The sequence below is a fragment of the Palaemon carinicauda genome, chromosome 11 (genome assembly GCF_036898095.1).
Source record: "Palaemon carinicauda isolate YSFRI2023 chromosome 11, ASM3689809v2, whole genome shotgun sequence".
In the NCBI taxonomy this organism is placed as follows: Eukaryota; Metazoa; Arthropoda; class Malacostraca; order Decapoda; family Palaemonidae; genus Palaemon; species Palaemon carinicauda.
The window spans coordinates 70,657,374-70,683,818 of record NC_090735.1 but is presented as its reverse complement, the minus strand read 5'-3'; the positions used below and the strand labels follow the sequence as shown (position 1 = coordinate 70,683,818).

Sequence of the window (26,445 nt, the reverse complement as noted above, 5' to 3'; positions counted from 1 at the left end):
CTAAATATCGGGAGCAGGTTGTTATTAATCTTTAATCTTTATATCAATGCATTCCATGTTTCATATGTTGTCTCTCTTTCCTACCACGATGAATTTGTTTTATTTGTTTTTAGTTTTACTTGCCCAACTGTCAGCTTGTTTGAATCTCAAATCCTGTTGACATGACAATTTCTGTATAAACACACATAACTACAACAATTGCTGTTTCAATGGAAGATTAAGGATTTCAAATATATTTCCGATGATAACAGAAAATATATAGTTCAGTCGCGCGGTTTCTGAGGCAAGAAGAAGAAGAAGAACGCTTACGGATTGCGGACATTTAATTTGAAATCTGTTCACAAAGTCACAAACATTGCTCGGTAATTATTTTGCCTTTTGTGAAGTTACACATTAATCTTTAGATATTATTTGTACATAATCTCAGTACATATATTTAAAACAATGTATTATTAACCTTGGTGTGTTTCTTTTAGTTGGCTAATTGAGAGAAAGTTTAGATTTTACCGGAAATTTTGGTTGGCGATTTGGTTCCCCAGGCCCTTAGACCAAGGCGTCGTATATGGGACCCTAATATTGCTAATAGGTAGGACATCCATTTATTGATAGGTTTGTAGATTTGCATGCCTCAAGGTCCTATTCCCTACATGCATATTGATATGTGGGCATTACTTGCCGTGATATGGACTAGGAACTCCACCCGGACTTGTTCGACGTGTAGTTAAGCTTTTAGTATATTAGATGGTATTTATCCCATATGTTCTACACATTACTCAGGTACTTGGCCAAGCAACAGTGAAAAAATACAGTATTTACGGTGTTTTTGCCTGCAGTTAAAATCCAGAGTTCATATCCCTGGAGTTTGGGTTAGGATCCGACCCCCAAGAATGGAGTAGATTACCAAAGGGCGTTTCAAGATAGGGTGTAGACAAGATGAAATAAATCTAGGTGTATGTATGATAGGGGCCACTTGTATGTGTTATTATGGCTAACTTAGAATACGGCAGTGTAAGGGGGTTCAAAGGGTGTTGTTAGCCCCCTGTTAGGTAAGTAATTAAGGACACGCCTTGTAAGTTATGTTGGGGGGGAAAGTTTAAGTTAGTTGATGTCCATTTTTAATGACCGCTTGAGGAACTGACTGCTGATATACAAAGGCTCCAATAAATCTATGAACATATTGCTTTCAAGAAGAAACTAAAAATTTCATTATTTTGTAATTGCTTTAGTAATGTGGAATTGACAATTACTGAGGAATATACTGTGATGCTTTAAATGCCTAAGAATGTATATGATGAACAAATCCTGTATGATTTGTGGTGTATATGGTTTCCCAAAGTGATAGAACCACAAAACAGCCCCTAAAAGTAAATTATGCATTCAATCTCAAAGCAACTATTCCCAAGTTTTAACTACTTGGTACATCATAGTATACATATTTAGTTGTTAATTACCTTAAGCCTAATTTCTTACAAATAGACTTAGCTTAGTCTACAATGGGCTAGGCCTATTGAAACTCCCATTGTAAGGGTAGGCTATAGGCAAAGACTGGATCAACACCTACAATAAACTTATTGGAGGTCGTCAATTGGAACAAAGGTATGTTACCTGATTACTGAAGACATGCCGCACTTTAGCCACAAGCCTGTTCATGTAAAACTTAACGAAGGAAGGATATTCCTGTCACTTGCAGAAATAATGTAGGTTAAGAAAAATAACAATTGGATACTTTTAGTTTTGAATATGTATCTTAGATACAGCTTTGTGAAGAATGTTCAAACTGTTTCATGTAGATAGTAGGTTGGCCAGGGCACCAGCCACTTGTTGAAATATTACTTCTAGAGACTTATGAGGTCCTTTGACTGACCAGACAGTATTTCATTGGATCCTTCTCTCTGGGTATGGTTCATTTTCACCTTTGCCTACACACAGTGAATAGTCTGGCATATTCTTTACTTATTCTCCTCTGTCCTCATACACCTGACAACACTGAGATTACCAAACAATTCTTCCTCATTCAAGAGGTTAACTAATGCACTGTAATTGTTCAGTAGCCACTTTCCTCTTGGTAAGGGTAGAGGAGACTCATTAACCATGGTACAGTAAGCAGCTCTTCTAGGAGAAGGAAACTCCAAAGTCAAACCATTGTTATAAAGTTTTTGGTAGTGCCATAGCCTCTGTACCATGTTCTAGCACTGTCTTGGGTTAGAGTTCTCTTGCTTGAGGGTACACTCGGGCACTGTTCTGTCTTATTTCTCTTCCCCTTATTTTGTTAAAGTTTTTATAGTTTATTTAGGAAATATTTATTTCAATCTTACTCTTCTTAAAAATTTTCTTTTTCTTTGTTGCCATTCCTTGCTGGGCTTTTTCCCCTGTTGGAGCCCTTGGGCTCATAGCATCCTTCTTTATCAACTAGGGTTTGTTCCGTAACTGAAATACAAACCACGCTATTTACATGGGATAATTACTTCGGCGTAGCTGAATGACGAGCCATAAGGCGTAGCTGAATGACGAGCCATAAAAGTTTTAACGAGGGTTTACTACCCCACCGCTAGTTAGCTGGTGGTTGGGAGGAGCTAGCTACCCTCCCCCCCTCACACACACCGGTGAATGCTTCACTTTACTTTTGGCTCGGGAAGAGAACAGACCTGTCTGCGCTCTCCCTTGCTTTGACTGCCATATTAATCTGTTTTTTGCTTTCTCTTTTTCAGTGTGCTTGAAGTTGGCCTCTACTACCAATGCGTACTTGCCCTGGACTTCCCGGCCACCCTTGTGGGACCTTTATGTTAGCGGTCGACACCGATCCCCACACCTTATGTCCTCACTGTAGGGGCCAGCGGTGTGATAGTGATAATGTATGTATTGAATGTAGGGCGTGGTCTACCTCCCAGTGGGAGAGGTTTGCCCGGTGCCGGAAGAAGAAGGCCAAAAGGGGTCTTTCTCCTTCAGCGGCTTCTCTGAAGAGAGAAAATTCCAGGACTTCTTCTTCCGTAGCCCTTTCCTCCTCCGAAGCTCCCCCTCGAGCGGTCTCTTCCGAGAGGCTGGCGAGTGGTAGCGTAGACCGCTTTGCTGTTGACCGATCCCGGGGTGCGGGAGAGGTAGTTGCCTCCCATAGCGAGGCGGCTGCCCTTCTTCCCTCGGAGGAGGATTTGATGTCTAATCATGATTTGTTTCAGCTTTGGGCTTCCTTGAGGCTACAGGGTTCGCCCTCCAAGGAAGCCCTGTTTGACATGATCAAACTTGGTGCAGCCGTCAAACAATCGCCAACTACAGCAGGGATAGATCCTCTGTCTGTGGTTGACGTTGTTGTGACGGAGTCCTCTCGTGGGTCAAGTCAAACCCCCGTTCCTGTGGCTGAGGTAGCTGACGGCTTAGATTCCCCCTCTGAACACCCTTCGAGGGAGGATCTAAGTCCCACGGTCTCTCCTGCCGGTGATTCTCCCCCTCGGGGGAGTTCACTTACAGAGACTCCTCTTCGGAGGCCCCTTGATGGTCAGCTTGCTGATCCCACGGCCCCTCATGGGCATATAAGGCGGAAGGCTCGTCCTCCCCTTCGCTGTAGAGGCCTTCCTTCCCCTTACAAAGGGGGTTAAGAGGCGCCTCTTTGGCTCGTCGTCACCACAGTCCTCTGCGGAGGAGACGACTCGCCGTTCACCGACCCTGCCAGCTTCCACCCTAGACCTCTCCGGGGATCGTTCGCGATCACCTTCGGATGATGGTCGTCCTTCGGGACACAGTGTCCAGTCTCCCAGACCTGCTAAGTTGCCGTCAACCTCTAATGTTCCTGATGCGCGTGACGAGCCACCTGATCCTGCCGCTGTGCAGTCTCCGGGCCCTTCGGGGCTGAAGGGTCTTGAGTGCAAAACCGCGCCTCTCGCCCTCAAGCACCAGGTTCTTCCTGTGCGCCCTCCTGCTGCCTTCGTCGCTGTGCTGCTGTTCCTGACTTAGCACCACGGCGCTCACCCACGCGCGTGCTCGCCACCGTTCCTGCTACGCGCCAGGGTTCCCCTGCACGCCCATGCCCTCCAGCAGTTACTGTTACAGCGCGCCAGCGCTCACCTGCGCACACGCGCCCCAGCGTCCCCCGGTTCCTGCCTCGTCGCGCGCAGTCCAAGAGGTTCCTTCGCTGGCGCACAGGCGCCCACAGGTTCCTCTGGGCTCGCTGCGCCCTTCTGGAGAGACGCGCCCACGCGCGGTCCCAGATCCAGCGCTCGCCTACGCGCTTCAACATCTCAGCGCGTCACCCAGGAGGCTCCCAAGCTAGCGCACGGGCACTCACGGCCGACCCTGGGCTCTCCTTCCAGACCGCGCGACCCTGCACGCGCTCCGGTTGCGCGCCCTGTTCCTGTCACGCGCCCCGTTCCTGTCATCAAGGCGCCTAACGCAACCCTCCAGCGTACAGCGCACACCTGTGTGCCCTCATCCAACCGCGTGCCCTGTGCGGCCGCCGCAACAGCGCACCCCAGTGCGACCACATCCTGATGCGCGCCCACGATCACCGGCGCCCCCACAGGCGAGCATGCCGGTCCTGTCGGACCAGCGCCAACGCGCCATCCCTGCTGCACACGATCCTGCACCAGTGCTCACGTGCTCAGGGGCCCCCGTTATCTCGTGCCCTCCGGGGCCGCATCAGGATGCTGCGCCCCCTCGCGTCCGGCTGCCTCCCGTTCCGGCTCCTGCGCCACACGGCCTCGCCATCTCCTACGCGCGCGCGCGACCACGCGCCCGCTCCAGCTGCTACACGTGCCCGTGCTCGCTCCAGCTGCTGCGCGTTCCCGTGCTCGCTCCATTGCCAGCGCGCCATCGCTCCCTTGTTCCTGTATCCTCGCCTGCGCGAGCGCGAGATTCCTGTGTTGTGCGACCCTGACCAGGGCCTGTCACGCGAGCGCTGCCAGGCGGACAGGTCTTCGTCTCATTCCCCTCCCCGCAAGCGCAGACCAGCGCGCTCGCCGGAGGATGGGCGGTTCCCAGACAGGTCCAAGGACTTTCCTTTCAGCCCCACAGGCGAACCCACATTTGTCGACTCCTCCTAGGGATCGTACGATCCCCTTCCCTCCAGAGGGAGTGTCTGACAGTGCGACTGTCAGCCAGCAGCCCTGGTTCGGCACCCTAGTCAGAGCTCTTGTGCAGGCGATTAAGCCCGCCCTCTCTGACGGGGGTCACAAACCAGCGGCAGCTTCCTTCTTTCCTGAAGAGGAAGAGAGGAGTCTCTCCCGTGGAAACTCCTCCAAGGCCTATATTGTCTCCTCGCAGGTCCTTGCGCAAGGCTCCTTCTCTCCCTCTCCTGCGGATGACGACTACCCTTCCTCAGGAGAGTCGGATGAGCCGGACCATTCCCCCATTGCACCAATGGGGGAATCGCCAGGGGTGGAAAAGAGCCTGCCACCTTCGTTGCTCGAGTCCTGTATCCCGCCCAGGAGGGAGCCTAAGACGATTCCCAAATCGTCAGCAAGGATCAGGCAGGAACCATCTAGAGCCGCCGAGGATGTCCACATGTCCCCCCAGGAAGAGCCACTGCGGACGGGAGACTTCGCTGCCAGTCCCTCAGGAAGAGAGCACCAGGAGTCAGAACACGCTTTCTGGCAAGTCCTGACCCTCATGAGGAGCCTCAACGGGATCCCAGACCCTGAGTTTCCCCCTCGTGAAGGTAAGGACACAGTCCTGGACCGCTTCTATGGCACCCAGAAACCCTCTAGGGCCAGTGCAGCTTTGCCCTGGTCTCAGGGGATGAAGAGTGCCAGGGACAAGGTCGAGGGCCAGCTCTCTGAGCTTGCCTCCTCCAGCAGATCGAGTGCTGGTAACAAGCTCCTCTCGCCTCCTCGAGTCCATCAGAGGAGGTACTTCGAGATCCTTGAGGATTCTTGTCTGAGTCTTCCGTTACACCACTCTGTGGAAGAACTCACAGGGAGAGTCCCTCTTGAGAGAGACTCCAACCGGCACGTGTCCTTCTCAGCCACTGAGATCTTGAGCCAGGAGAAGGTCACCAAGTGTGCCATGCAGGCAACTTCGTGGCTCGATATCTGGCTGGGGTCTCCGGGCATCCTGGTGCGGTCCGAGGACCTCTCCAAAGAAAGCACCAGGAAGGCGCTGGAGACTTTCTTACTCTCTGGCATACGGACCATTGAGTTTCTGGCCCAACAAGTCACGAGCTTGTGGGCCAATACGATTCTCAAACGTTGGGATGCTGTGGCCGAGAGGTTCCACCAGAAGGTTCCAAGTTCGGAGGTTAGCAGGCTCAGACACTCTTCCGTGTTCGGTAAGAGTTTGTTTGAGCCTAAGGACGTAGGGCTCACCGCTGAGAGGTGGAGGAAGTCCAAACAGGATTCCCTCATCCACAGGGCCCTGACATTGAGGCCCTACAAACCTCCGGCGGCCCAACAGCCCCGTCCAGCTAAGGACACGAAGAAGACTACTGCAGCGAAGCCGAAGGTGTCTAAGCCCTTTCCTGCCAAGAGCAGAAGGAGCAAGAAGGCCTCCAGGGGAGGCAAGAACCCTAGAGGTAACAGCCGAGGCCGTAAACACTAGGGTTGGCAATCCCCCTGCATGTCCACCAGTGGGGGGATGCCTACAAAGTTGCGCGACAAGGTGGCAACAACTCGGGGCAGATGCCTGGACGATCTCCGTGATCACTCTAGCTTATCGCGTCCCGTTCACAGCCTCTCTACCTCCCCTGACAGCGAATCCAGTGTCGTTGAGCTCTTTTGCCATGGGATCGGCAAGGGGGCAAGCCCTTCGGGCAGAAGTCCAGGCCATGTTGTAGAAAGACGTTCTCCAGGAGGTCGTAGACAGGTCCCCAGGCTTCTATACAGTAGTCGACTCTTTCTTGTGAGAAAGGCGTCTGGAGGCTGGAGACCAGTCATCGACCTCTCAACCCTGAACGGGTTTGTCAAGCAGACTCCGTTCAGCATGGAGATGGCAGACACGGTCAGACTTGCGGTGAGACCACAAGACATCATGTGTACACTGGACCTGAAGGACGCGTACTTCCCGATCCCAATCCATCCGTCTTCAAGGAAGTACCTAAGATTCTGCCTAGACAACAAGATCTACCAGTTCAAGGTGCTCTGCTTCGGTCTCTCCACAGCCCCTCAGGTGTTCACCAGAGTATTCACCCTCATCTCTTTGTGGGCTCACAGGATCGGCATCTGTCTCCTTGTTATCTGGACGACTGGCTGATCCTAGCGGACTCGGAGGCAACCCTTCTTCGCCACCGAGACAAGCTCCTCGAAGTTTACCAGGATCTAGGGATCATGGTAAATCTCGAGATGTCCTCCCTGCAGCCCTCTCAGAAACTGGTATATCTAGGCATGGTCATAGACACCAATCTCCACAAAGCCTTACCATCAGATGACAGGATAGCAAGGCTGAGGAAGGTCGCGAGACCTTTCCTCAATCGAGGAGAACTCCCAGCCCAATCGTGACTTCGTCTCCTCGGCCACCTCTCCTCCCTGACCTGCCTCGTTCCCAACGGTTGCCTCAGAATGAGATCCCTCCGGTGGCGACTCAAGTCCCAGTGGAGTCAAGGCCACGACTCCCCGGACACTTTGATCCCTTTGGGCCCTGCGGAACGGATGGACCTTCAGTGGTGAGTGGCGGACGAGAACCTACGAAAGGGAGTGGATCTTCTCGTCCCTCCCCCAGATTTGATGCTGTTCTCGGACGCATCAAACAAAAGGTGGGGGGCCCACGTTCTGAACCACCGGACCTCAGGCCTTTGGTCAGAATCAGAAAGGTACCTTCTCATAAACCTGCTAGAAATGAAGGCCGGGTTCCTGGCACTTCAGAAGTTCCACTAAGTCCTGGCGGGCCACTCTGTGGTGGTGATGAGCGACAACACCAAGGTGTTGGCTTATATCAACAAGCAGGGAGGTACCTTTTCAGAACAGCTATCCCATCTTGCAGTAGAGATCCTGAGATGGTCCGAAGTCCACTCGATCTCTCTAGCGGCTCGCTTCATTCCAGGCAAGAGGAATGTGCTAGCCGACAGTCTGAGCAGAGCGACGCAGATAGTGAGTACCGAGTGGTCTTTGGATCCTCAGATAGCCAACAAAGTCCTGACTTTGTGGGGTTCCCCCACGGTGGATCTGTTCGCTACAGCGCTGAATCACAAGCTCCCGCTGTACTGCTCCCCGGTCCCGGACCCCAAGGCTCTCTGGCAGGATGCCTTCCAACAACGGTGGGACAACGTCGATGTGTACGCCTTTCCCCCATTCTGTCTGATGAGGAGGGTACTCAACAAGACCAGAACATCGGTCAATCTCTCGATGACCCTGATAGCTCCGCTATGGCATCACGCAGAATGGTTCCCGGACCTTCTGCAACTTCTCACAGAGGTTCCGAGGGAGCTCCCTCCACGTCACGAGCTACTCAAACAACCACACTCCAACATCTACCACAAAGCCATGGCTTCGCTTCGGCTTCACGCCTGGAGATTATCCAGCATCTCCTCACAGAGAGAGGATTTTCGCAACAAGTTGCGAACAGGATGTCTAGCCACCTGCGCAAGTCATCCGCAGGAGTCTACCAGGCGAAGTGGCGAGTTTTCTGTGGTTGGTGTCATGGAAGGAGTATCTCTCCCCTTGATGCCAATTTACCAGCAATAACGGAGTTCCTCGTTTATCTGCGGGAGGAAATGCGCCTTTCAGTCTCGGCAGTGAAAGGCTATCGCTCAGGCTTCAGGCTTAAAGGAATTGACATTTCTTCCTCGCTGAAACTTTCCCTTCTCATACGGGGTTATGAACTTACCTGCCCTCAGTCGGAAGTGAGACCTCCTCCATGGAACGTGGTTCGAGTCCTCAGGCCTCGGAAGAGACCTCCCTACGAACCATTATGCCAGGCTTCTGATCGCCACCTTACCTGGAAGACGGTTTTCCTGCTAGCTTTGGCCTCGGCCAAGCGAGTCAGGGAGCTACATGGTCTCTCGTACGACGTTGCCCATTCAAGGGGATGGGGGGAGGTAACGTTCAGCTTCGTCCCTGAGTTTATTGCCAAGACTCAGAACCCAGGAGTGCCGGACCCAAGGTTCGACTCCTTCCGGGTTTCGAGTCTCCGTTCTGTAACAGATGACCCAGTCCATCTCCTACTGTGCCTAGTTAGGAGTCTGAGGTTGTATCTTAAAAGAACAGCTGCAGTTCGTCCCCAGGTGCGAGCCTTGTTTGTGAGCACCGGGGAGATGAAGAGGAGGATCACCAGGAATACCATCTCGGCCTGGATTCGCAAGGTGATACATCTGGCCTTGAATCCTGACCCTCCTCCGTCATGTTGCCCTAGAGCGCATGACATCAGGGGCGTAGCTACGTCCCTGGCCTTCAAGGAGAACTTTTCAGTGACGCAGGTCTTTCAAGCTGGGGTGTGGAAGCGTCAGACTACCTTCACGGCCCACTACCTGCAAGACGTGACACACAGGAGGCTCGATACATTCTCTATCGGCCCTGTGGTGGCTGCACAAAAGCTGGTCTAACCTCAGGCTCCTTATTGGAGAAGTAGCAGAAGGTTGATGGCATTGTTACCTGGTTTTAGTCTGCGTGAATGAAAAGATCTGCCTGGCCCTTATTCTTTTCTTCATACTCTCCTCCCTTGGAGAAAGCAGCATCCTGGGTTCTCTGCACAGTGGACCTCGAACCTCTGCAGGTAAACCATGCTCCCTTGTGTTCCTAGTATTAAGATGTAATACTGTCATGTCCCCATACCCTGACGAGGTGGTATTGGGAGAGTCTTAGCCTAGATTTCCATCTGAAGAACTCCAGGTCAACTTCCTAGGATGGGTCACTTCTCACCTTCACACACAGCTTACGTAGGCCGCAGCAGTTTCACAGCTGCCAGTGAGAAGCAGGGACCCCTTACTTCTTGAGTACCTACACACTCGAATTTGGGGTCCCCGGGCAAGCCAAAGCCAGTATGGCAGGGGACTTACCGCCCTTCCTTAGGGTTAAGTCACCCCATGTAAATAGCGTGGTTTGTATTTCAGTTACGGAACAAATGACAAATTCGTAGATAATTTGTATTTTTCCTAACCATACAAACCTTAGCTATTTACACATATGTGCCCGCCAGCCCTGTCCCCTGGGATAAGTCCTACCTCTAAGCAAATTGAAGCATTCACCGGTGTGTTTGAGGGGGGAGGGGTAGCTAGCTACCCCTCCCTACCCCCTGCTAACTAGCGGCGGGGTAGTAAACCCTTGTTAAAACTTTTATGGCTTGTCATTCAGCTATGCCGAAGTAACTACCCCATGTAAATAGCTAAGGTTTGTATACTGGTAATTAGGAAAAATACAAATTATCTACGAATTCGTCATTTTAGCTTAGCAATTAATAATAATAATGTACTATACTCCCTCACTTAGTAATTCAGGTTCAGGTTTTTTTAAATAAGATTTATCTTATTATTTTCTTCGTCTTCTTGGTATGGTTGCTGTAACTCAATTAACTTGGTTTCATTTCTATATTTTTGGCAAAATAGAAATGTAAGTGGGTTAAATCTTCTTCCATACATTAATAAAAAATACAATTCAAACTACTCTAAAGCAAAATTGTCAATAAAGAGTAAAAAGTTTTGGAAAATAAATACTACAGTATAGTTAAATGTACGCTGGTGGTTAGTAAACATGATCTTCTATTACTTTGACATTGCTGTATATTTCTTAATGGTCTTCATTTGAATTGTTTTATAATGCATCCATCACCTGAATGAATAAGGTACAGTGTTTAGTAACGTGTAATTATTTTGAAATCAGATTTTATAATTTTGTTTCAGGTCATTTGTGTCAAGGTAAACGCCATCATGGGTAGCACTAGTCCACAGATTAAAAACTTTATAGCGACCTCCTATGAATATCAGCGCAAGAAAACTGATAGAAATTTGATGCAGGTTCAGCGACAGTTGCAAGTAAGTTGCTTGTAACTAATTGTATTTTAGATTTTATTCCAATACATAACACATACAAGTTTGTGTTTTGGCACTGCCAGTGTGTAATTGTTTGTTGAAAAAGCCAACTACGAAGAGTTTATTAATGGCTTACTATATACTGTGGCTTGACATGGTACAGTATTTTTTTAGTTTACCTATTTCAATGGTGGTTACACTCCTGGCCTGTATTGTGAGAGTTGCTTAATCTCCAGGATATTCTTCATTCTTTATGTTTTTATTTTTAAACATAAGACTTACCCGGTAGTTATATATATAGCTATACGTCCCTGACGTCCGGCAGAAATTTCAAAACTCGCGGCAATCGCAGATGGGGTAGCCAGGTGTACCACCTGCGCGCCCCTAGCGAGGTACCTGGAACCATTCCATGATTCTTCAGATCTTCCCTGCCGTGCACGTCGGCAACATCGTTGGATTTTTCAATATTAAACTTACCCGATAATCATGTAGCTGTCAACTCCGTTGCCCGACAGAATTCTATGGAGGGATACGCCAGCTATCACAATACTAGAAGGGGGTGTACTTACCAGCGCCACCTGTGGCCAGGTACTATAGTACTTCTTGTTGACACCTCCTCAATTTTTCCTCTGTCGTGCTTCCGGCAAGACGTTCTGGGATACGCTTATGATCTTCGAGTATTTTCACGGCTAATTGGTGAAGTATTCTCTCAGATTTCGGCTGTCGCTTTACTGGAAACCTTCTTATATTAGCTTAGATAGCTTTTATATAGTCCTGATTAACGGTTAACGATCTTTTGCTTAATTTTGGAACCCCCCTTGGCTAACTCTTTGGATTCAAGATGTCTGACATTTCGCAAGCCCCCACCCATAGACGATGTAGGTCTTGTAATAGGCGTATTCCGAAGGCCTCGGTAGATCCTCACACCGCTTGTTCTGACTGTAGGGGCAGGCCCTGTCAGTTAGAAAATCGATGTGAGGAATGCGCCGGACTTTCGGAACTTGAATTTGTCCGTCTTTTGAAATATTCAACTAAGTTAGAGAGAGGTAGAGTTAGGAGGAGTTCTTCTCACTCTTCACTTTTTTCCTCACCTCATGATCCCCTACCTTTTCCTACCCCTGTAGTGGCTACCCCCGAACCTACTATTTGCCCTCAGCCTGATATGTCTGTTGTTTTGCGTGCTATTCAGGCCTTAGGCGATAAAGTAGAGTCAGTGGTAAGTGATCACAAGTCTCTTATGGCCGAGGTCAAGGAACTGAAGGTCAAGAGTGCAGTGGGTGGGATTAGTGCCAGTGCTGTGACGAGTGCTAGTGTCAGTGCAGTGCCAAGTGCTAGTGTCAGTGTCAGTGTGGTGCGTGAGGATACTTCTATGCGTGCCTGTCGTCCTCCCAGTCCGGGACCTCTTGCAAGCTCCCAAGCCCAGGGGAGAAGCAATGTCGAAGGGCAAAAGGGTTCGGCAGGCCTTGATCGGCGCACTGAAGTATCCTCGGTGGTTGCGGGCGTGTCTTCCAAAGACCGTCACTCCCACCTGCAGACGATTGAGCCCGTCTTCTTCTCGTCCGCTGATCAATTGTCAGGGAAGAAACGCTGGACTCAGGTCTCTAGACCACTCAAACGCAGAGTCCAGTCCGCGAGTGCTCAGCCAGGCTGCAGTCATTGGCTCAGCTCTGACTCGCCGCAGTCATCAGTCGACTGCACTCCACCCAAGAGGAGTAAGGTTCTGCCACGACAGAGCTCGACTGTTAAGGCTTTACCTCAGCCTACTGTAGTTTCTGCCGACCCCAAGTGGACTCTACTACAGTCCATGCAAGCACAGCTTTCGGACTTGATGCGTGAGTGTCGGGCTGAGAGTGTTGCGCCTCCGCCTCCGCCTGCACTCCCTCCGCCTGCGCTCGCTCCGCCTGCGTTCGCTCCGCCTGATCGCAGTACCACCTGCCAGGCGTACGATGTTGAGCCACGTTCTGAGTTTGCTGTTCCCAGTGGTGTTCAGCCTCCGCCTTCCTTAAGGCAACCTTTACAATGGGATCAGGAGGATTATACCTCTCTTCCTCCGCCTCCACTTGCTGCTCCACTAGTGATGCAACACTCGGTTGAGGTACAACAACCTCTCCCGTCCATGAGTCAGTCTCCTCAGCTCTCGCTGCAGCGAGCTCAACCCTCCACAAGGCAAGCACCACAACACCTTAGCCTTGCGCCTCAGGAGCCTCAGCTTGCGAGACATTTACCTTGTTCTGCGCAGCCTCTACCTCATCGCGCTCCGATCACACCGCAGGAACAGGAACTTGCTACTCCGCTTCCGCCAACCGCTCAGCAAGCGCAACCCTTGGGTTCAACCACTCATGCCAGGAGTCAGCCTCCTCCACCCATGCGCCTTCCTTCTGCTTCGTCTTTTGTTCAGCCTTTGCAGTCTGAGCCTCAGGTTTTCCCTCAACAGATTCTTGAAGAGGAAACCACTAATATTGTTCCTACTCGTTCTGACTCTGCTGTTCAGCATTCTTGTCCGATCTCTTCGCTACACTCTGGTGATGAGGCTTCTGATGATGAGGCGGCACACCTGGATCCCTCGTCAGACGTGGATGAATCCAAGCCTTCTCCACAGTCTATTGACTTTCGTAAGGTCTTGGCTCTGCTTAGGGAGGTTTACCCAGACCACTTTGTCTCTGCTATTCCCCGCTCTCCACCATCTGAGTTTTCGCTGGGCATACAGCAAGCTAAGTCCACCTATACTAAGCTAGTCCTAGCAAGGTCCTCTAAGAGAGCGTTAAGGATCTTAGGGGAGTGGCTGCAGACTAAGCAACACCTTGGCAAAACTTCTTTCATGTTTCCTCCGACTAAGCTCACTTCGAAAGCGAGCGTTTGGTATGCCACAGGAGAAGCACCAGGCTTGGGAGTACCTGCCTCTGCCCAGGCTGACTTCTCAAGTCTGGTAGACTCGCCTCGGAGAACTGCAATGAGGCGCTCTAAGGTTTGCTGGACCTTCTCAGACCTTGATCACTTCCTGAAGGGAGTATTTAGAGCATTTGAGATGTTCAACTTTCTAGACTGGTGCCTGGGGGCCCTCAGCAAGAAGACCTCCCCTGCGGACAAGGATTCTGCCATGCTATTAATGTCCTGCATGGATAAGGCCATTAGGGATGGATCTGGTGAGCTTGCGTCGATGTTTGTATCAGGGGTTCTGAAGAAAAGGGAACAGCTGTGTACCTTCCTTTCCTCCAGCATTACACCTTGTCAAAGGTCACAACTCCTTTTTGCTCCGCTCTCGAAGTTCCTCTTCCCCGAAGAGCTGGTTAAGGACTTGTCTGCTGCCCTGATACAAAAGGACACACACGATCTTGTAGCCTCATCGGCTCGTAAGTCTAAGGTTGCTACCTCAGTCCCCAGGACTTATCGCACCCCAGTGGCTGATACCCCTGCTACGAGGTTCATACCGCCCTTTCGTGGTAGAGCCCCCAGCCGAGGAAGCTCCCGTCCAGACTCTTCCAGGAGCAAGTCTAGGAAAGGCTCCAAGACCTCTAAAGGAAAAAACTGACTCTCCGCATCTCCAGACAGCAGTAGGAGCCAGACTCAAGATCTTCTGGCAAGCCTGGGAAAAGAGAGGTGCAGACGCCCAGTCTGTCAGTTGGCTGAGGGAGGGTTACAGGATTCCATTCTGCCTCAAACCACCTCTGACCACTTCTCCCATCAACCTCTCTCCCAACTACAAAGAAGAGGACAAGAGGCTAGCATTGCACCAGGAGGTGTCGCTACTTGTGCAGAAGAAGGCAGTGGTTATAGTCCGGGACCATCAATCCCCGGGCTTCTACAACCGTCTCTTTCTAGTGGCCAAGAAGACAGGAGGTTGGAGACCGGTGCTGGACGTCAGCGCGCTCAACGCGTATGTCACCAAGCAGACGTTCACGATGGAGACGACGAAGTCGGTCCTAGCAGCGGTCAGGCAGGAGGACTGGATGGTCTCGTTGGACTTGAAAGATGCCTACTTTCACGTTCCTATTCATCCAGACTCCCAACCTTTCCTGAGATTCGTTTTTGGAAAGGTTGTCTACCAATTCCAAGCCCTGTGTTTTGGCCTAAGCACAGCTCCTATGGTGTTCACTCATCTGATGAGGAATATAGCAAAATTCCTCCACTTATCGGACATCAGAGCCTCCCTCTACTTAGACGACTGGCTGTTGAGAGCCTCCACGAGTCGTCGCTGTCTGGAGAGTCTCAACTGGACTTTGGACTTAATCAGAGAACTGGGTCTGTTAGTCAACATAGAAAAGTCTCAGCTCATTCCCTCCCAATCCATTGTGTACCTGGGAATGGAGATTCGGAGTCAGGATTTTCGGGCTTTTCCATCGGCCCCCAGGATAAGCCAAGCCCTAGAGTGCATCATGAGCATGCTGAAGAGGAGCAGTTGCTCGGTGAGACAGTGGATGAGTCTCACAGGGACCCTTTCATCACTGGCCCTGTTCGTCGAACTAGGGAGACTCCACCTCCGCCCTCTTCAATTCCATCTTGCAGCTCATTGGGACAAGGGTTCGACTCTCGAAGCAGTCTCTATCCCAATCACCCAAGAGATGAAGACCACTCTCTTGTGGTGGAAGAACAATCTCCTTCTCAGGGAGGGCCTATCGTTGGCTATTCAGACCCCCAATCTTCATCTCTTCTCAGATGCATCGGACTCGGGCTGGGGTGCGACCTTGAACGGACGGGAATGCTCGGGAACGTGGAACGAGGAACAGGGAATGCTCCACATCAACTGCAAGGAGCTACTAGCAGTTCATTTAGCCCTGCTGAACTTCAAGTCCCTCCTGCTAGGCAAAGTGGTGGAGGTGAACTCAGACAACACCACAGCCTTGGCTTACATCTCCAAGCAAGGAGGGACCCATTCGAGGAGCCTATACGAGATCGCAAGGGACCTCCTCATTTGGTCAAGAGGTCTAAACCTCACTCTGGTCACGAGGTTCATTCAGGGCAATATGAACGTCTCAGCAGATCGCCTAAGCAGAAGGAATCAGGTCATTCCCACGGAATGGACCCTCCACAAGAGTGTGTGCAACAGACTTTGGACCTTGTGGGGTCAACCTACCATAGATCTGTTTGCCACCTCCATAACCAAGAGACTTCCGCTGTACTGTTCCCCTGTTCCAGACCCTGCAGCAGTTCATGTGGATGCTTTTCTACTGAACTGGTCCCATCTCGACCTTTACGCATTCCCACCGTTCAAGATAATAAACAAAGTTCTGCAGAAATTCATCTCGCACGAAGGGACACGGCTGACGCTGGTTGCTCCCCTTTGGCCTGCAAGAGAATGGTTCACAGAGGTACTTCAATGGCTAGTCGACATCCCCAGGACTCTACCTCTAAGAGTGGACCTTCTACGTCAACCTCACGTAGACAGGTTGCACCCAAACCTCCACGCTCTTCGGCTGACTGCCTTCAGACTGTCGAAAGATTCGCTAGAGCTAGAGGCTTTTCGAAGGAGGCAGCCAGTGCGATTGCCAGAGCAAGAAGGGTTTCCACTCGTAGAGTCTACCAATCTAAGTGGGAAGTCTTCCGGAGCTGGTGTAGAGCCAATTCAATATCCTCTACCAATACCTCTGTGACCCAAATAGCTGACTTCCTTCTACATCTTAGGAATGAGAGATCCCTTTCAGCCCCTACGATTAAAGGGTATAGGAGTATGTTGGCTTCAGTTCTCCGCCACAGAGGTTTGGACCTTTCTTCCAACAAGGACCTTCAAGACATCCTTAAGTCTTTTGAGACATCTAAAGAGCGTCGTCTATCCACTCCAGGCTGGAACCTAGACGTAGTCTTAAGGTTCCTTATGTCACCTAGGTTCGAACCTCTCCAGTCAGCTTCCTTCAAGGACCTTACCCTCAAGACTCTTTTTCTCGTCTGCCTTGCAACAGCTAAGAGAGTCAGTGAGGTTCATGCCTTCAGCAAGAACATTGGTTTCACGACCGAATCTGCAACATGTTCTTTTCAGCTCGGATTCCTAGCAAAGAACGAACTTCCTTCACGTCCTTGGCCTAGATCGTTTGAAATACCTAGCCTCTCCAACATGGTAGGTAACGAACTAGAGAGAGTTCTTTGCCCTGTCAGAGCTCTCAAGTATTATCTTAAGAGGTCTAAACCTATTCGAGGACAGTCAGAAGCCTTATGGTGTGCCATCAAGAAACCTTCGAGGCCCATGTCCAAGAACGGGGTTTCGTATTATATAAGGCTTCTGATTAGAGAAGCCCATTCTCACTTAAAGGAGGAAGACCTTGCATTGCTGAAGGTAAGGACCCACGAAGTAAGAGCCGTAGCTACTTCGATGGCCTTTAATAAAAACCGTTCTCTGCAGAGCATAATGGATGCAACCTATTGGAGGAGCAAGTCAGTGTTTGCATCATTTTATCTTAAAGATGTCCAGTCTCTTTACGAGAACTGCTACACCCTGGGACCATTCGTAGCAGCGAGTGCAGTAGTAGGTGAGGGCTCAGCCACTACATTCCCTTAATCCCATAACCTTTTTTAACCTTTCTCTTGAATGCTTTTATTGTTGTTTTTATGGTTGTTACGGTAGGCTAAGAAGCCTTCCGCATCCTTTTGATTTGGCGGGTGGTCTATTCATTCTTGAGAAGCGCCTGGGTTAGAGGTTTTGTAGAGGTCCTTTAGTAGGGGTTGCAACCCTATATACTTTAGCACCTTTGGGTTGATTCAGCCTCCAAGAGGAACGCTGCGCTCAGTAAGGAAGACGAACTTAAAAAAGAGGCAGAGTAACGGTTCAATTCGACTTCCTTACCAGGTACTTATTATTTCATTGTTATTTGAGATAACTGTTATATGAAATATGGGATACTTAGCCATCCTTTAATCTTGTACACTGGTTTTCACCCACCCCCCTGGGTGTGAATCAGCTACATGATTATCGGGTAAGTTTAATATTGAAAAATGTTATTTTTATTAGTAAAATAAATTTTTGAATATACTTACCCGATAATCATGATTTAATCGACCCTCCCTTCCTCCCCATAGAGAACCAGTGGACCGAGGAAAAATTGAGGAGGTGTCAACAAGAAGTACTATAGTACCTGGCCACAGGTGGCGCTGGTAAGTACACCCCCTTCTAGTATTGTGATAGCTGGCGTATCCCTCCATAGAATTCTGTCGGGCAACGGAGTTGACAGCTACATGATTATCGGGTAAGTATATTCAAAAATTTATTTTACTAATAAAAATAACATTTTTCACTCGCTGTAACCTGTATAATTGCAGTCATCTTGGTGATGTACAATTTACTGTTGGCTTTCGCTAGTTTGGTTTTATTTCGACTGAGAGTAGTGGTTGGGTTATGATTGATATGTTCATAACTTGAAAGGATTAGGTTTAGGAGTTTTTTCCGCCTACTGTCAAAATAACGAACCTACTCTCAAAAACATGATGGCGGTAGGTAAACACTCCGCCAACACTATGACGTCACTATCATATGACGTAATCTACGTATAGTTACTACATAGTATGATTTGCATATTCAGTTCTTTTTCTATGCAAAGAATGGAAAGTAATATTCTACTTACAAACCAAAAGTATTTAAGTTTTATAATATAAAAGGAATATATATTATTTTTAAGAATATATTTGTCCTATTGGTATACTTTATTTAGGTAATCATCGATCTATTTTCAGAATTTAAATAAACTAGCGTACAGTTAAAGTTACGCTACGTTGTTCTCAGACAATTGATACAGTCTCACAAATTACTTTGTATCGTTATTTATGAAAAGTAAAATTCTACTTAAAAACCAAAGTATTTAAGTTCTTATAATATAAAAGGAATATATTATTTTTAAGAATATATTTGTCCTATTAGTATACTTTATTTAGAGAATCATCGATCTTTTTTCAGAGTTCAAATAAAACTAGCGTACAGTTAAAGTTACGCTACATTGTTCTCAGACAATTGATACAGTCTCACAAATTACTTTGCATCGTTATTTATTTTGTTTTCGATATTGGGATTTCTAATATTAATCAAGTAACCTATTGAATTCTCATTCAAGGCCTTGGCGGAAGAGTAATATCTCTCGCAGCGGGCAAGTCTACTTAATATAATAGATTTAACGTACTTTCTTTTTACAAGGTAAAAGGTTTACATGTCTTTCCTTTGGTCTTAAGTGAAAGAGTATTAAAAAGTGCCATTTTCATGGCTAAATTAGTGCAGTGAATTTAATCAGTCAGTGGAGGGTGCGTCTGCTCGGACCTGTCGTTATCCTAGCCTTAGACCTCTTCTAAGCTCCCCAACCCCTGGGAGAAGGAATGTTGATCGGTGAAAGGAAATGAGGGGCATTAGCGCTTGAGCAGACGTCTCCTCGAGCGTTCTTGTTGTCGCTTCCCTGGACGCTCGCCCTCGCCGTAGGAAAGGCGAGGTAAAAGTATTATCTTCGCCGTAGGAAAGGCGAGGTAAAAGTGTTATCGTCGCCGTCGGTTGACTCAGCTCACAGACAGGTCTGGCGTCTTATGTATTTCTCTTCTTTCTAGACAAATAAGATGTGACGTCGAGCGTCCTGCTTTCTAGCATCAAGAAGGACGCCAGGCGTTGAGTAGCTGGAAGTCATGACACGAGTAACATTGGACAGCAAGCGTTACGTCATCGAGCTTCCAGCAAGATGTCATTGGACGGCAAGTGGGACGTCATAGAGCTTCCAGCAGGACGTCGAGCGTCCAGCACTTCTACGATGCTGTAAGAGTTTGACACAATGTTTGGAAGTGAGTGCAACTTCTTTGTCTATGTTGTTGGATGAGCGAATGTTCTAGACGCGAACGTCATAGTTCCGAGCGTCTGAATCGCAAGCGTCCTTGTTCAGACCGAGCGGCAAGCAGTTGCATGGCGTCAAGCGTCCAGCAGTTGGACTTGACGTTGAATGTCGAGCAGTTAGACATGACGTCGAACGTCAAGCAGTTACGTGACGTCGAGCGTCAAGCAGTTGGATGTGACCCCGAGTGTCAAGCATAGTTCCGAGCGTCTAAACCGCGAATGTCATTGTTCCGAGAGTCACGTGGCACCGAGCGTCAAGCGTCCAGCAGTTGGACTGGACGTCGAGTGTCAAGCAATTAGTCGTGACGCCGAGCGTCAAGCAGTTGCATAGCGTCAAGCGTCCAGCAGTTGGACTGGACGTCGAGTGTCAAGCAATTAGTCGTGACGCCGAGCGTCAAGCAGTTGCATAGCATCAAGCGTCCAGCAGTTGGACTTGACGTCGGGTGTCAAGCTTGACGCCGAGCACCTAGCAGTTAGACGTGACGTCGAGCATCAGGACTTGGATGTCATGATTACACCAGTCGAGCCGAACATCGAGATCGCGAACGTCTTGGTTCCGATCGTAATGACCGCGAGCATCTAGTGTTGGAACATAGTTACGCCAGGTGCTATAACTGAAAAGATACAGAGATAAATATTAATTGGGAGAATTATTTTCACATACCAAGGCCCGCCTGTATAGACTCTTGGTGTCTGATGGAGGGTGAGAAATAAAACCCTAAAGTAAGTAAAAGTAAATAATGATTTTGGACCCTTTGAGGCCAGAATTACAGGACCTTAAGGAGTTAACTCCTAGGAAACAAGACGTCTCTACCTCGGTTAGAGTCTTGTAGGAAGAAGGGATCGACGATCTCCTTTCTATTATTTATCTTTTAGAGGAATTCTCGTAGGAGAAGATCCTAGGATCCTTCATCCTTCGGTTAACTTATAGAAACTCATGAGAGTTTCTCTGAAGAGTTTCCGAATTATTTTGTGCCTGCTGCTCCTCGTTCCCCACCTTCAGAGTTTATGCTAGGGAAGGTGTCGAAGGAGTCTCTGCTTACAAAGATGGTGCTGTCCCGATCATCTCAATAGAGCTTTTGAGGATGATGGGAGACTGGATACAATCCAAGAATATCCAGGGTTATACTGTTTTTCCCTTTTTTCCTTCGGCTAAATTGGCCTCCAGATATAGTGTTTGGTTCGAGACGGGAGAAGTTCTCAGCTTGGGAGTTCCTGCCTCTGCCCAAGGAGATTTTTCGAGTCTAGTAGACGCTCTGCGTCAGATGGCCTTAAGAAGGACCAAATTCTCTGGTCAACGTCAGAGCTTGATCATCCTCTCAAAGGCGTCTTCAAAGCTTTCGAAGTATTATTTTTCTTTGACTGGACTCTGGGAGCCTTGGGAAAGAAGGTTTCTGCCTTGAAGGATGTGGACACTGAAAGTCTCAGCCTCATTATGTCAAGCATGGATAAAGCCTTAAAGAACGGTTCCAGTGAATTAGCAGCCCTTTTCTTAGCGGGGGTCTTTAAGAAAAGAGGCCAAATCTGTTCTTTTCTGTCCATTGGGGTTACACCCATTCAGAAGTTAGAATTGAGGTACGCACCCCACCTTTTTTCTTCCTCTCTTCTTCCTCAAGAGTTGGTCAATGAGGTCTCTTCCACTTTAGCCCAAAAGGTCACACAGGATTTGGTGTCTAAATCAGCAAGAAAGGTTCTGCATACCTTTTGTCTCTAAACTGCTCAGACAACAGTAGGAGCCAGTCTAAACAACTTCTGGCGAGCCTGGGAGAGGAGAGGAGCAGACCTTTAGTCAGTACTATTTCTAAAGGAGGGATGCAAATTCTTTTTGCTAGTGAAACCTCCTTTAATAGTAACTCCGATAGACCTCTCTGCCAGTTCAGAGAGGAGCCAAAGAGACAGGCTATGCAACATCAAATGTCTCTCTTCTTGGAGAAGGAGAATATTGACCAGTCCTGGATTTAAGTGCTCTCAATGCCTTCGTTCAAAAGACAAAGTTCTCCATGGAGACATAGAAATCAGTCCTAGCAGCAATAAGGAAGGACAACTGGATGGTCTCTTTAGACCTCCAGGATGTTTTCTTCCACATCCTCATCCATCCAAACTTCAAGCAATACCGGAAGGTTCGTGTATAGGAGGAAGTTGTCCAGCTTTGGGCTCTTTGTTTCGACCTAAGCACCACCCCTCAATAGATGGTGCGTCTACTAGGACCTGTCGTTCTTCTAACCATAGACCTCTTCCAAGCTCCCCAACCCCTTGGAGAAGGAATGTCAACCATAGACCTCTTCCAATCTCCCCAACCCCTGGGAGAAGGAATGTTGAATGTTCTAACCATAGACCTCTTACAAGCTCCTCAACCCCTGGGAGAAGGAATGTCGACCATAGACCTCTTCCAAGCTCCCCGGCCCCGGGGAGAGGGAATGTCGAACGACAAAAGGAAACGAGATGCTTTAGCTCCCGAACAGTTGTCACCTCGAGCATACCTATTGACGCCTCTCAAACGCTCACCTTCTCATAGGGAAGGTGAGATTAAAGTGTTTTCGTCATCTTCGGATGACGCAGCGCCCATACAAGGCTGGTGTCTAGCTTCTAGACCTCTGAATAGGAAGATGGACACGGTCAATCAGCGTCCTATCTTGACACCGCAAGCTACTGGTTGTAGGCTTTGGAGCAGTCCTGAGCGTTTTCATTTTAACGAAGAGAGCTCTCCTGCCAAGCGTCCTTTAAGGACGTCAGGAACTGTCAAGAAATGTCCAACTCACCCAGTTGCAGGACAGTTGTCTGAGCCTGGCTTGACTTCGGTTCATGCTCCTCCTCCACCATCAGTCTGGTTATCATCCTCTGGACGCTCTGCGCGCTCTTTAAACGGCGTAGAAAGCAAGCTTGTGGTAGATGTGACGTCTCCAGTACCACAACAAGTTGACCCTAATTTTAATATACTGCAAGATATACAACAGAAACTCTCTTCGCATGTGCAAGTTTATCAGCCTGGGGACAACAAGAGAGTAGCCGGCCTGGACCCTGAGTGTCAGGAAGCTTCACACTTGGACGCCAAGCATCGTAAGGCTTCTAGTCGAGAGGTTCTTGACGGCGAACGTCTTTACAACTCCATTGTTAAATGGCGTGTTTCAGCTGCTTTAACCGAAGGAGTCATGCAGCCAGATGTGATGTCGAGCGTCCAGCTAACGTGACGTCGAGCGTCCAGGAGGACGTGATGTCGAGCGTCAAGCGGGACGCGACGTCGAGCATCTAGCAGAATGCGACGTCGAGCGTCAAACAGCTCGTGACATAGATGTGTACGCTTTCCACTGTTCAAAATTCATTACAGAGTAATGCAAAAAGTTTGGGTCACACGAAGGGACCAGATTGACTCTAGTGACCCACTTTTGGGCCTCAAGAGAGGGGTTCACAGAGGTTCTGGAATGGATGGTAAACACTCCAAGAAGCTTTTCATTAAGAGTAGTTCTACTCAAACAACTCCACTTGGAAAGATACCATCCACAATCTCCAAGCTCTTCATCTAACTGTCTTCAAATTATTGGAAAACTCACAAGAGCTAGAGGTTTTTTCGAAGGTAGAAGCTAGGGCTATTGCATGAGCAAGAAGGACATCTACCGTCTAGGTTTACCAATCCAAGTGGTAAGTTTTTAGAGAGTGGTGCAGAGTCAACTCTGTTTCCTTATCCAGTACCTCTATAACTCAGATTGCTGACTTCCTGTTGTATCTTGGAAGGAAACGTAATTTTTTCATCCTCTATCATCAAGGGATACAAGAGTATGTTAGCAACTGTATTCAGGCCAACACTTGGACTTTTCTAATGTTAAAAGACCTATATGAACTTCTCAAATCGTTTGAAACATCAAAGGTGTTAATCGGCTATATATATAACTACCAGGTAAGTCTTATGTTTGAAAATGCTATTTTCATTATAAAATAAATTTTTGAACATACTTACCTGGTACAATACTGTAGTTATATATAATTAAATTTCCACCCTCCTCCCCTCTAGAGACTAGAGGCATGGAATATATGAAGAAACATGGAATGGTTTCAAGGTACCTCGCTAGTGTGCACAGGTGGTACACCTGGCTATCCAATCAGCGATTGGCGCGAGTTTTGAAATATCTGCCGTGACGTCAGAGACGTAATCTATATATATAACTACCAGGTAAGTATGTTCAAAAATTTATTTTATAATGAAAATGAAATTTTATTAATTTATATTATAATATGTTTTGTCTGTGAAATAATTCATTGTTATATTTTTTATTCTGCATGTATGCGCAGAATTAGGATGACAAAGAATAATAAGTATCCAGTAATGTTATGCTGATTACTTTTTCTTTAGATATTGTCTGTAGTGAGTGATCTTCATGTTTTTGAACCAACTTGTATGGAAACCCTCGAGTTCTATATTTGTTTGGAGAAATTATTGACATCTGCAGATGGGAAGTCTCCATTAGCATGGAAGATTATAACACTCTTTGCTCATCTTTGCCAATCACAGAATATTAGAGTAGCTCTGAGGTAAGTATATTTATTGTTTTAATAGGGTTTGGGTAGTTGGGCTTACATTATTAGAAATATTACTATAAGTAGATGATTTTTTGTGAGAAATGAGCTTAGAGATTTTATGCACTGAGGACCAGCTTTTTCTTAACATGGTTTCTTTCCATATTTTTTTTTTTAAATATTTAACTTAGCCGGTGAATATATAGCTGCAACTCTGTTGCTCGACAGACAACTCTACGGAAAAACTCGCCAGCGATCGCTACACAGGTTGCGGGTGTGCCCAACAGCGCCATCTGTCGACCAGATACCCAGCTCTTATGTAAACAAAGACTCAATTTTCTCTCTGTCGACGTGTCGACAAGACGTACTTTACTCGCTGTTGCTAAACTGGAGTTTTTCACATCTAATTGGTGAAGTACTATATTCTGGTTTTGAGCTTTTGCTGTGCAGGGTTTTTCTTCAAATAAATCCTTGAACTCTTTTTTGTATCGGATTCTTTGTTGATGACTTAGATCGTTTTTGGAATTTTCCCTTGACCAATTCAAAATGGCTGACCCTTCACAAGTTCCCAAATTTAGGAAATGCAATGCTAGGGACTGTTCTAGGCGTCTTCCGAAGGCTTCTATCGACCCTCACACTGTTTGTTCCAATTGTCGGGGTAAAACCTGTCAATTGGAAGATCGGTGTGAGGAGTGCGTTGGCCTTTCGGAATTCGATTTTATCGAATTTCAAAAGTACATACGTAGGCTAGAGAGAGATAGAGTTAGGAGAAGTTCTTCTCGATCTATTGATGTATCCTCTCCTCATGCCCCACAACCTATTCCTTCCCCTGTAGTGGTTGTTCCTAACCCCCCTCCTAGCACTCAGGAACCATCGATGGCTGACATGATGCGTGCCATCCAAGCTCTGGGTGAGAGAGTTGAGTCCCTTGCAAGTGACCGCAATCAGCTCATGGCGGATGTTAAGGAGCTTAAGTGCCAAAGTGCAGTGGGAAGTGCTAAAGTGCCAAGTGATAGTGTTGTGGACAGTGTTGCGCTTGAGGGTTCGTCTGTTCGTGCCTGTCGTCCTCCTAGTCCGGGACCTCTTGCAAGCTCCCAAGTCCAGGGGAGAAGCAATGTCGTACGACGCATGGGTTCGAGAGGCTTTAATCAGCGAACAGACGTTCCCTCCGTGGTATCGGGCGTATCTCCCCAAGATCGCCCCTACCTACCTAAGACGAGAGAGCCCATTTATACCTCGTCGTCTGAAGGTGTTTCTCGCAAGAAACTTTGGACCAAGGTCTCGCGACCGTTAAAACGTAAATCGGTCCCTTCAGGACAAGTCCAACGGCCTGGTTGTAGCCACTGGGTCAGTTCGGACTCGTTGCCGTCATCCGATGACTGCTCACCGCCTAAGAGAGGCAAAGCGGTACCGCTTCAGACACTAACACCGTCTGTCGCCGCACCTGCTCCCGTAGACCCTAAGTGGTCTTTACTGCAAGACATGCAGTCTAAGCTTACGTCTCTGATGCAGGACTTTCATGCGGAGAAGGTTGCTGCCGTACCAGCTAGTGCAGTACCTAGCCTACAACCCTCCAAGCGATCGGTTGTGCGTCCTGTGGACGCTGAGGTAACCTTCTCACGCACACCAGTTGAGAGAGTTCCTCCACCCATGCGTTCCAGTGTGGGCTGCCAGCCGCATGTTGCCGTTTCCTCATCAGTTGTCGGATGAGGAACTTTCTGATGATGATGTTGCTGCACATCAAGATGAACAACAATCAGAATTGGACGAGCCTAAGTCTACTCAACCCTCTTTGGACTTTAGAAAAGTTTTGGCTATTTTCAAAGAGCGGTTTCCTGACCAGTTTGTTTCTGTGGCTCCTCGTTCTCCGCCTTCAGAGTTTGTTTTAGGCATGCCCTCTACCGCACCTGCCTTTACTAGACTCGTCCTCGCACGCTCGTCCAAGAGAGCTTTGCGGGTGATAGGAGACCGGTTACAGTCCAAGAAGAGTTTAGGGAAGACAGCATTTGCTTTTCCCCCTGCTAGACTCTCTTCCAGATCGAGCGTCTGGTATGCCACGGGAGAAGTTCTCGGCTTGGGAGTTCCTGCCTCTGCCCAGGGCGACTTCTCAAGTCTTGTAGACTCTCCCCGCTGCCTTGCCATGAGACGCTCAAAGATTTGTTGGTCATCATCGGACCTTGACCACCTTTTGAAAGGAATCTTTAGGGCTTTTGAAGTTTTTAACTTCTTAGACTGGTGCCTAGGAGCCCTAAGCAGGAAGATCTCTTCGACA

General features: G+C 48.3%; 1 protein-coding gene across 2 annotated transcripts in view; it reads left to right on the top strand.

Moving 5' to 3' along the window:
* The first annotated feature begins 212 nt into the window (after window positions 1-212).
* LOC137650062 (protein CIP2A-like) overlaps window positions 213-26,445 on the top strand; it is a 309,476-nt gene continuing 283,243 nt past the window's right edge. The window contains exons 1-3 of one of the 2 annotated variants that reach the window (XM_068383107.1): window positions 213-362; window positions 10,751-10,882; window positions 24,010-24,188. In XM_068383107.1, coding sequence (XP_068239208.1) covers window positions 10,778-10,882; window positions 24,010-24,188 — 284 coding nt within the window. In that variant the 5' untranslated portion in view covers window positions 213-362; window positions 10,751-10,777. Of the gene's footprint in view, window positions 363-566; window positions 587-10,750; window positions 10,883-24,009; window positions 24,189-26,445 lie in introns of those variants that run through there. The other variant, XM_068383108.1, reaches the window with a different exon arrangement.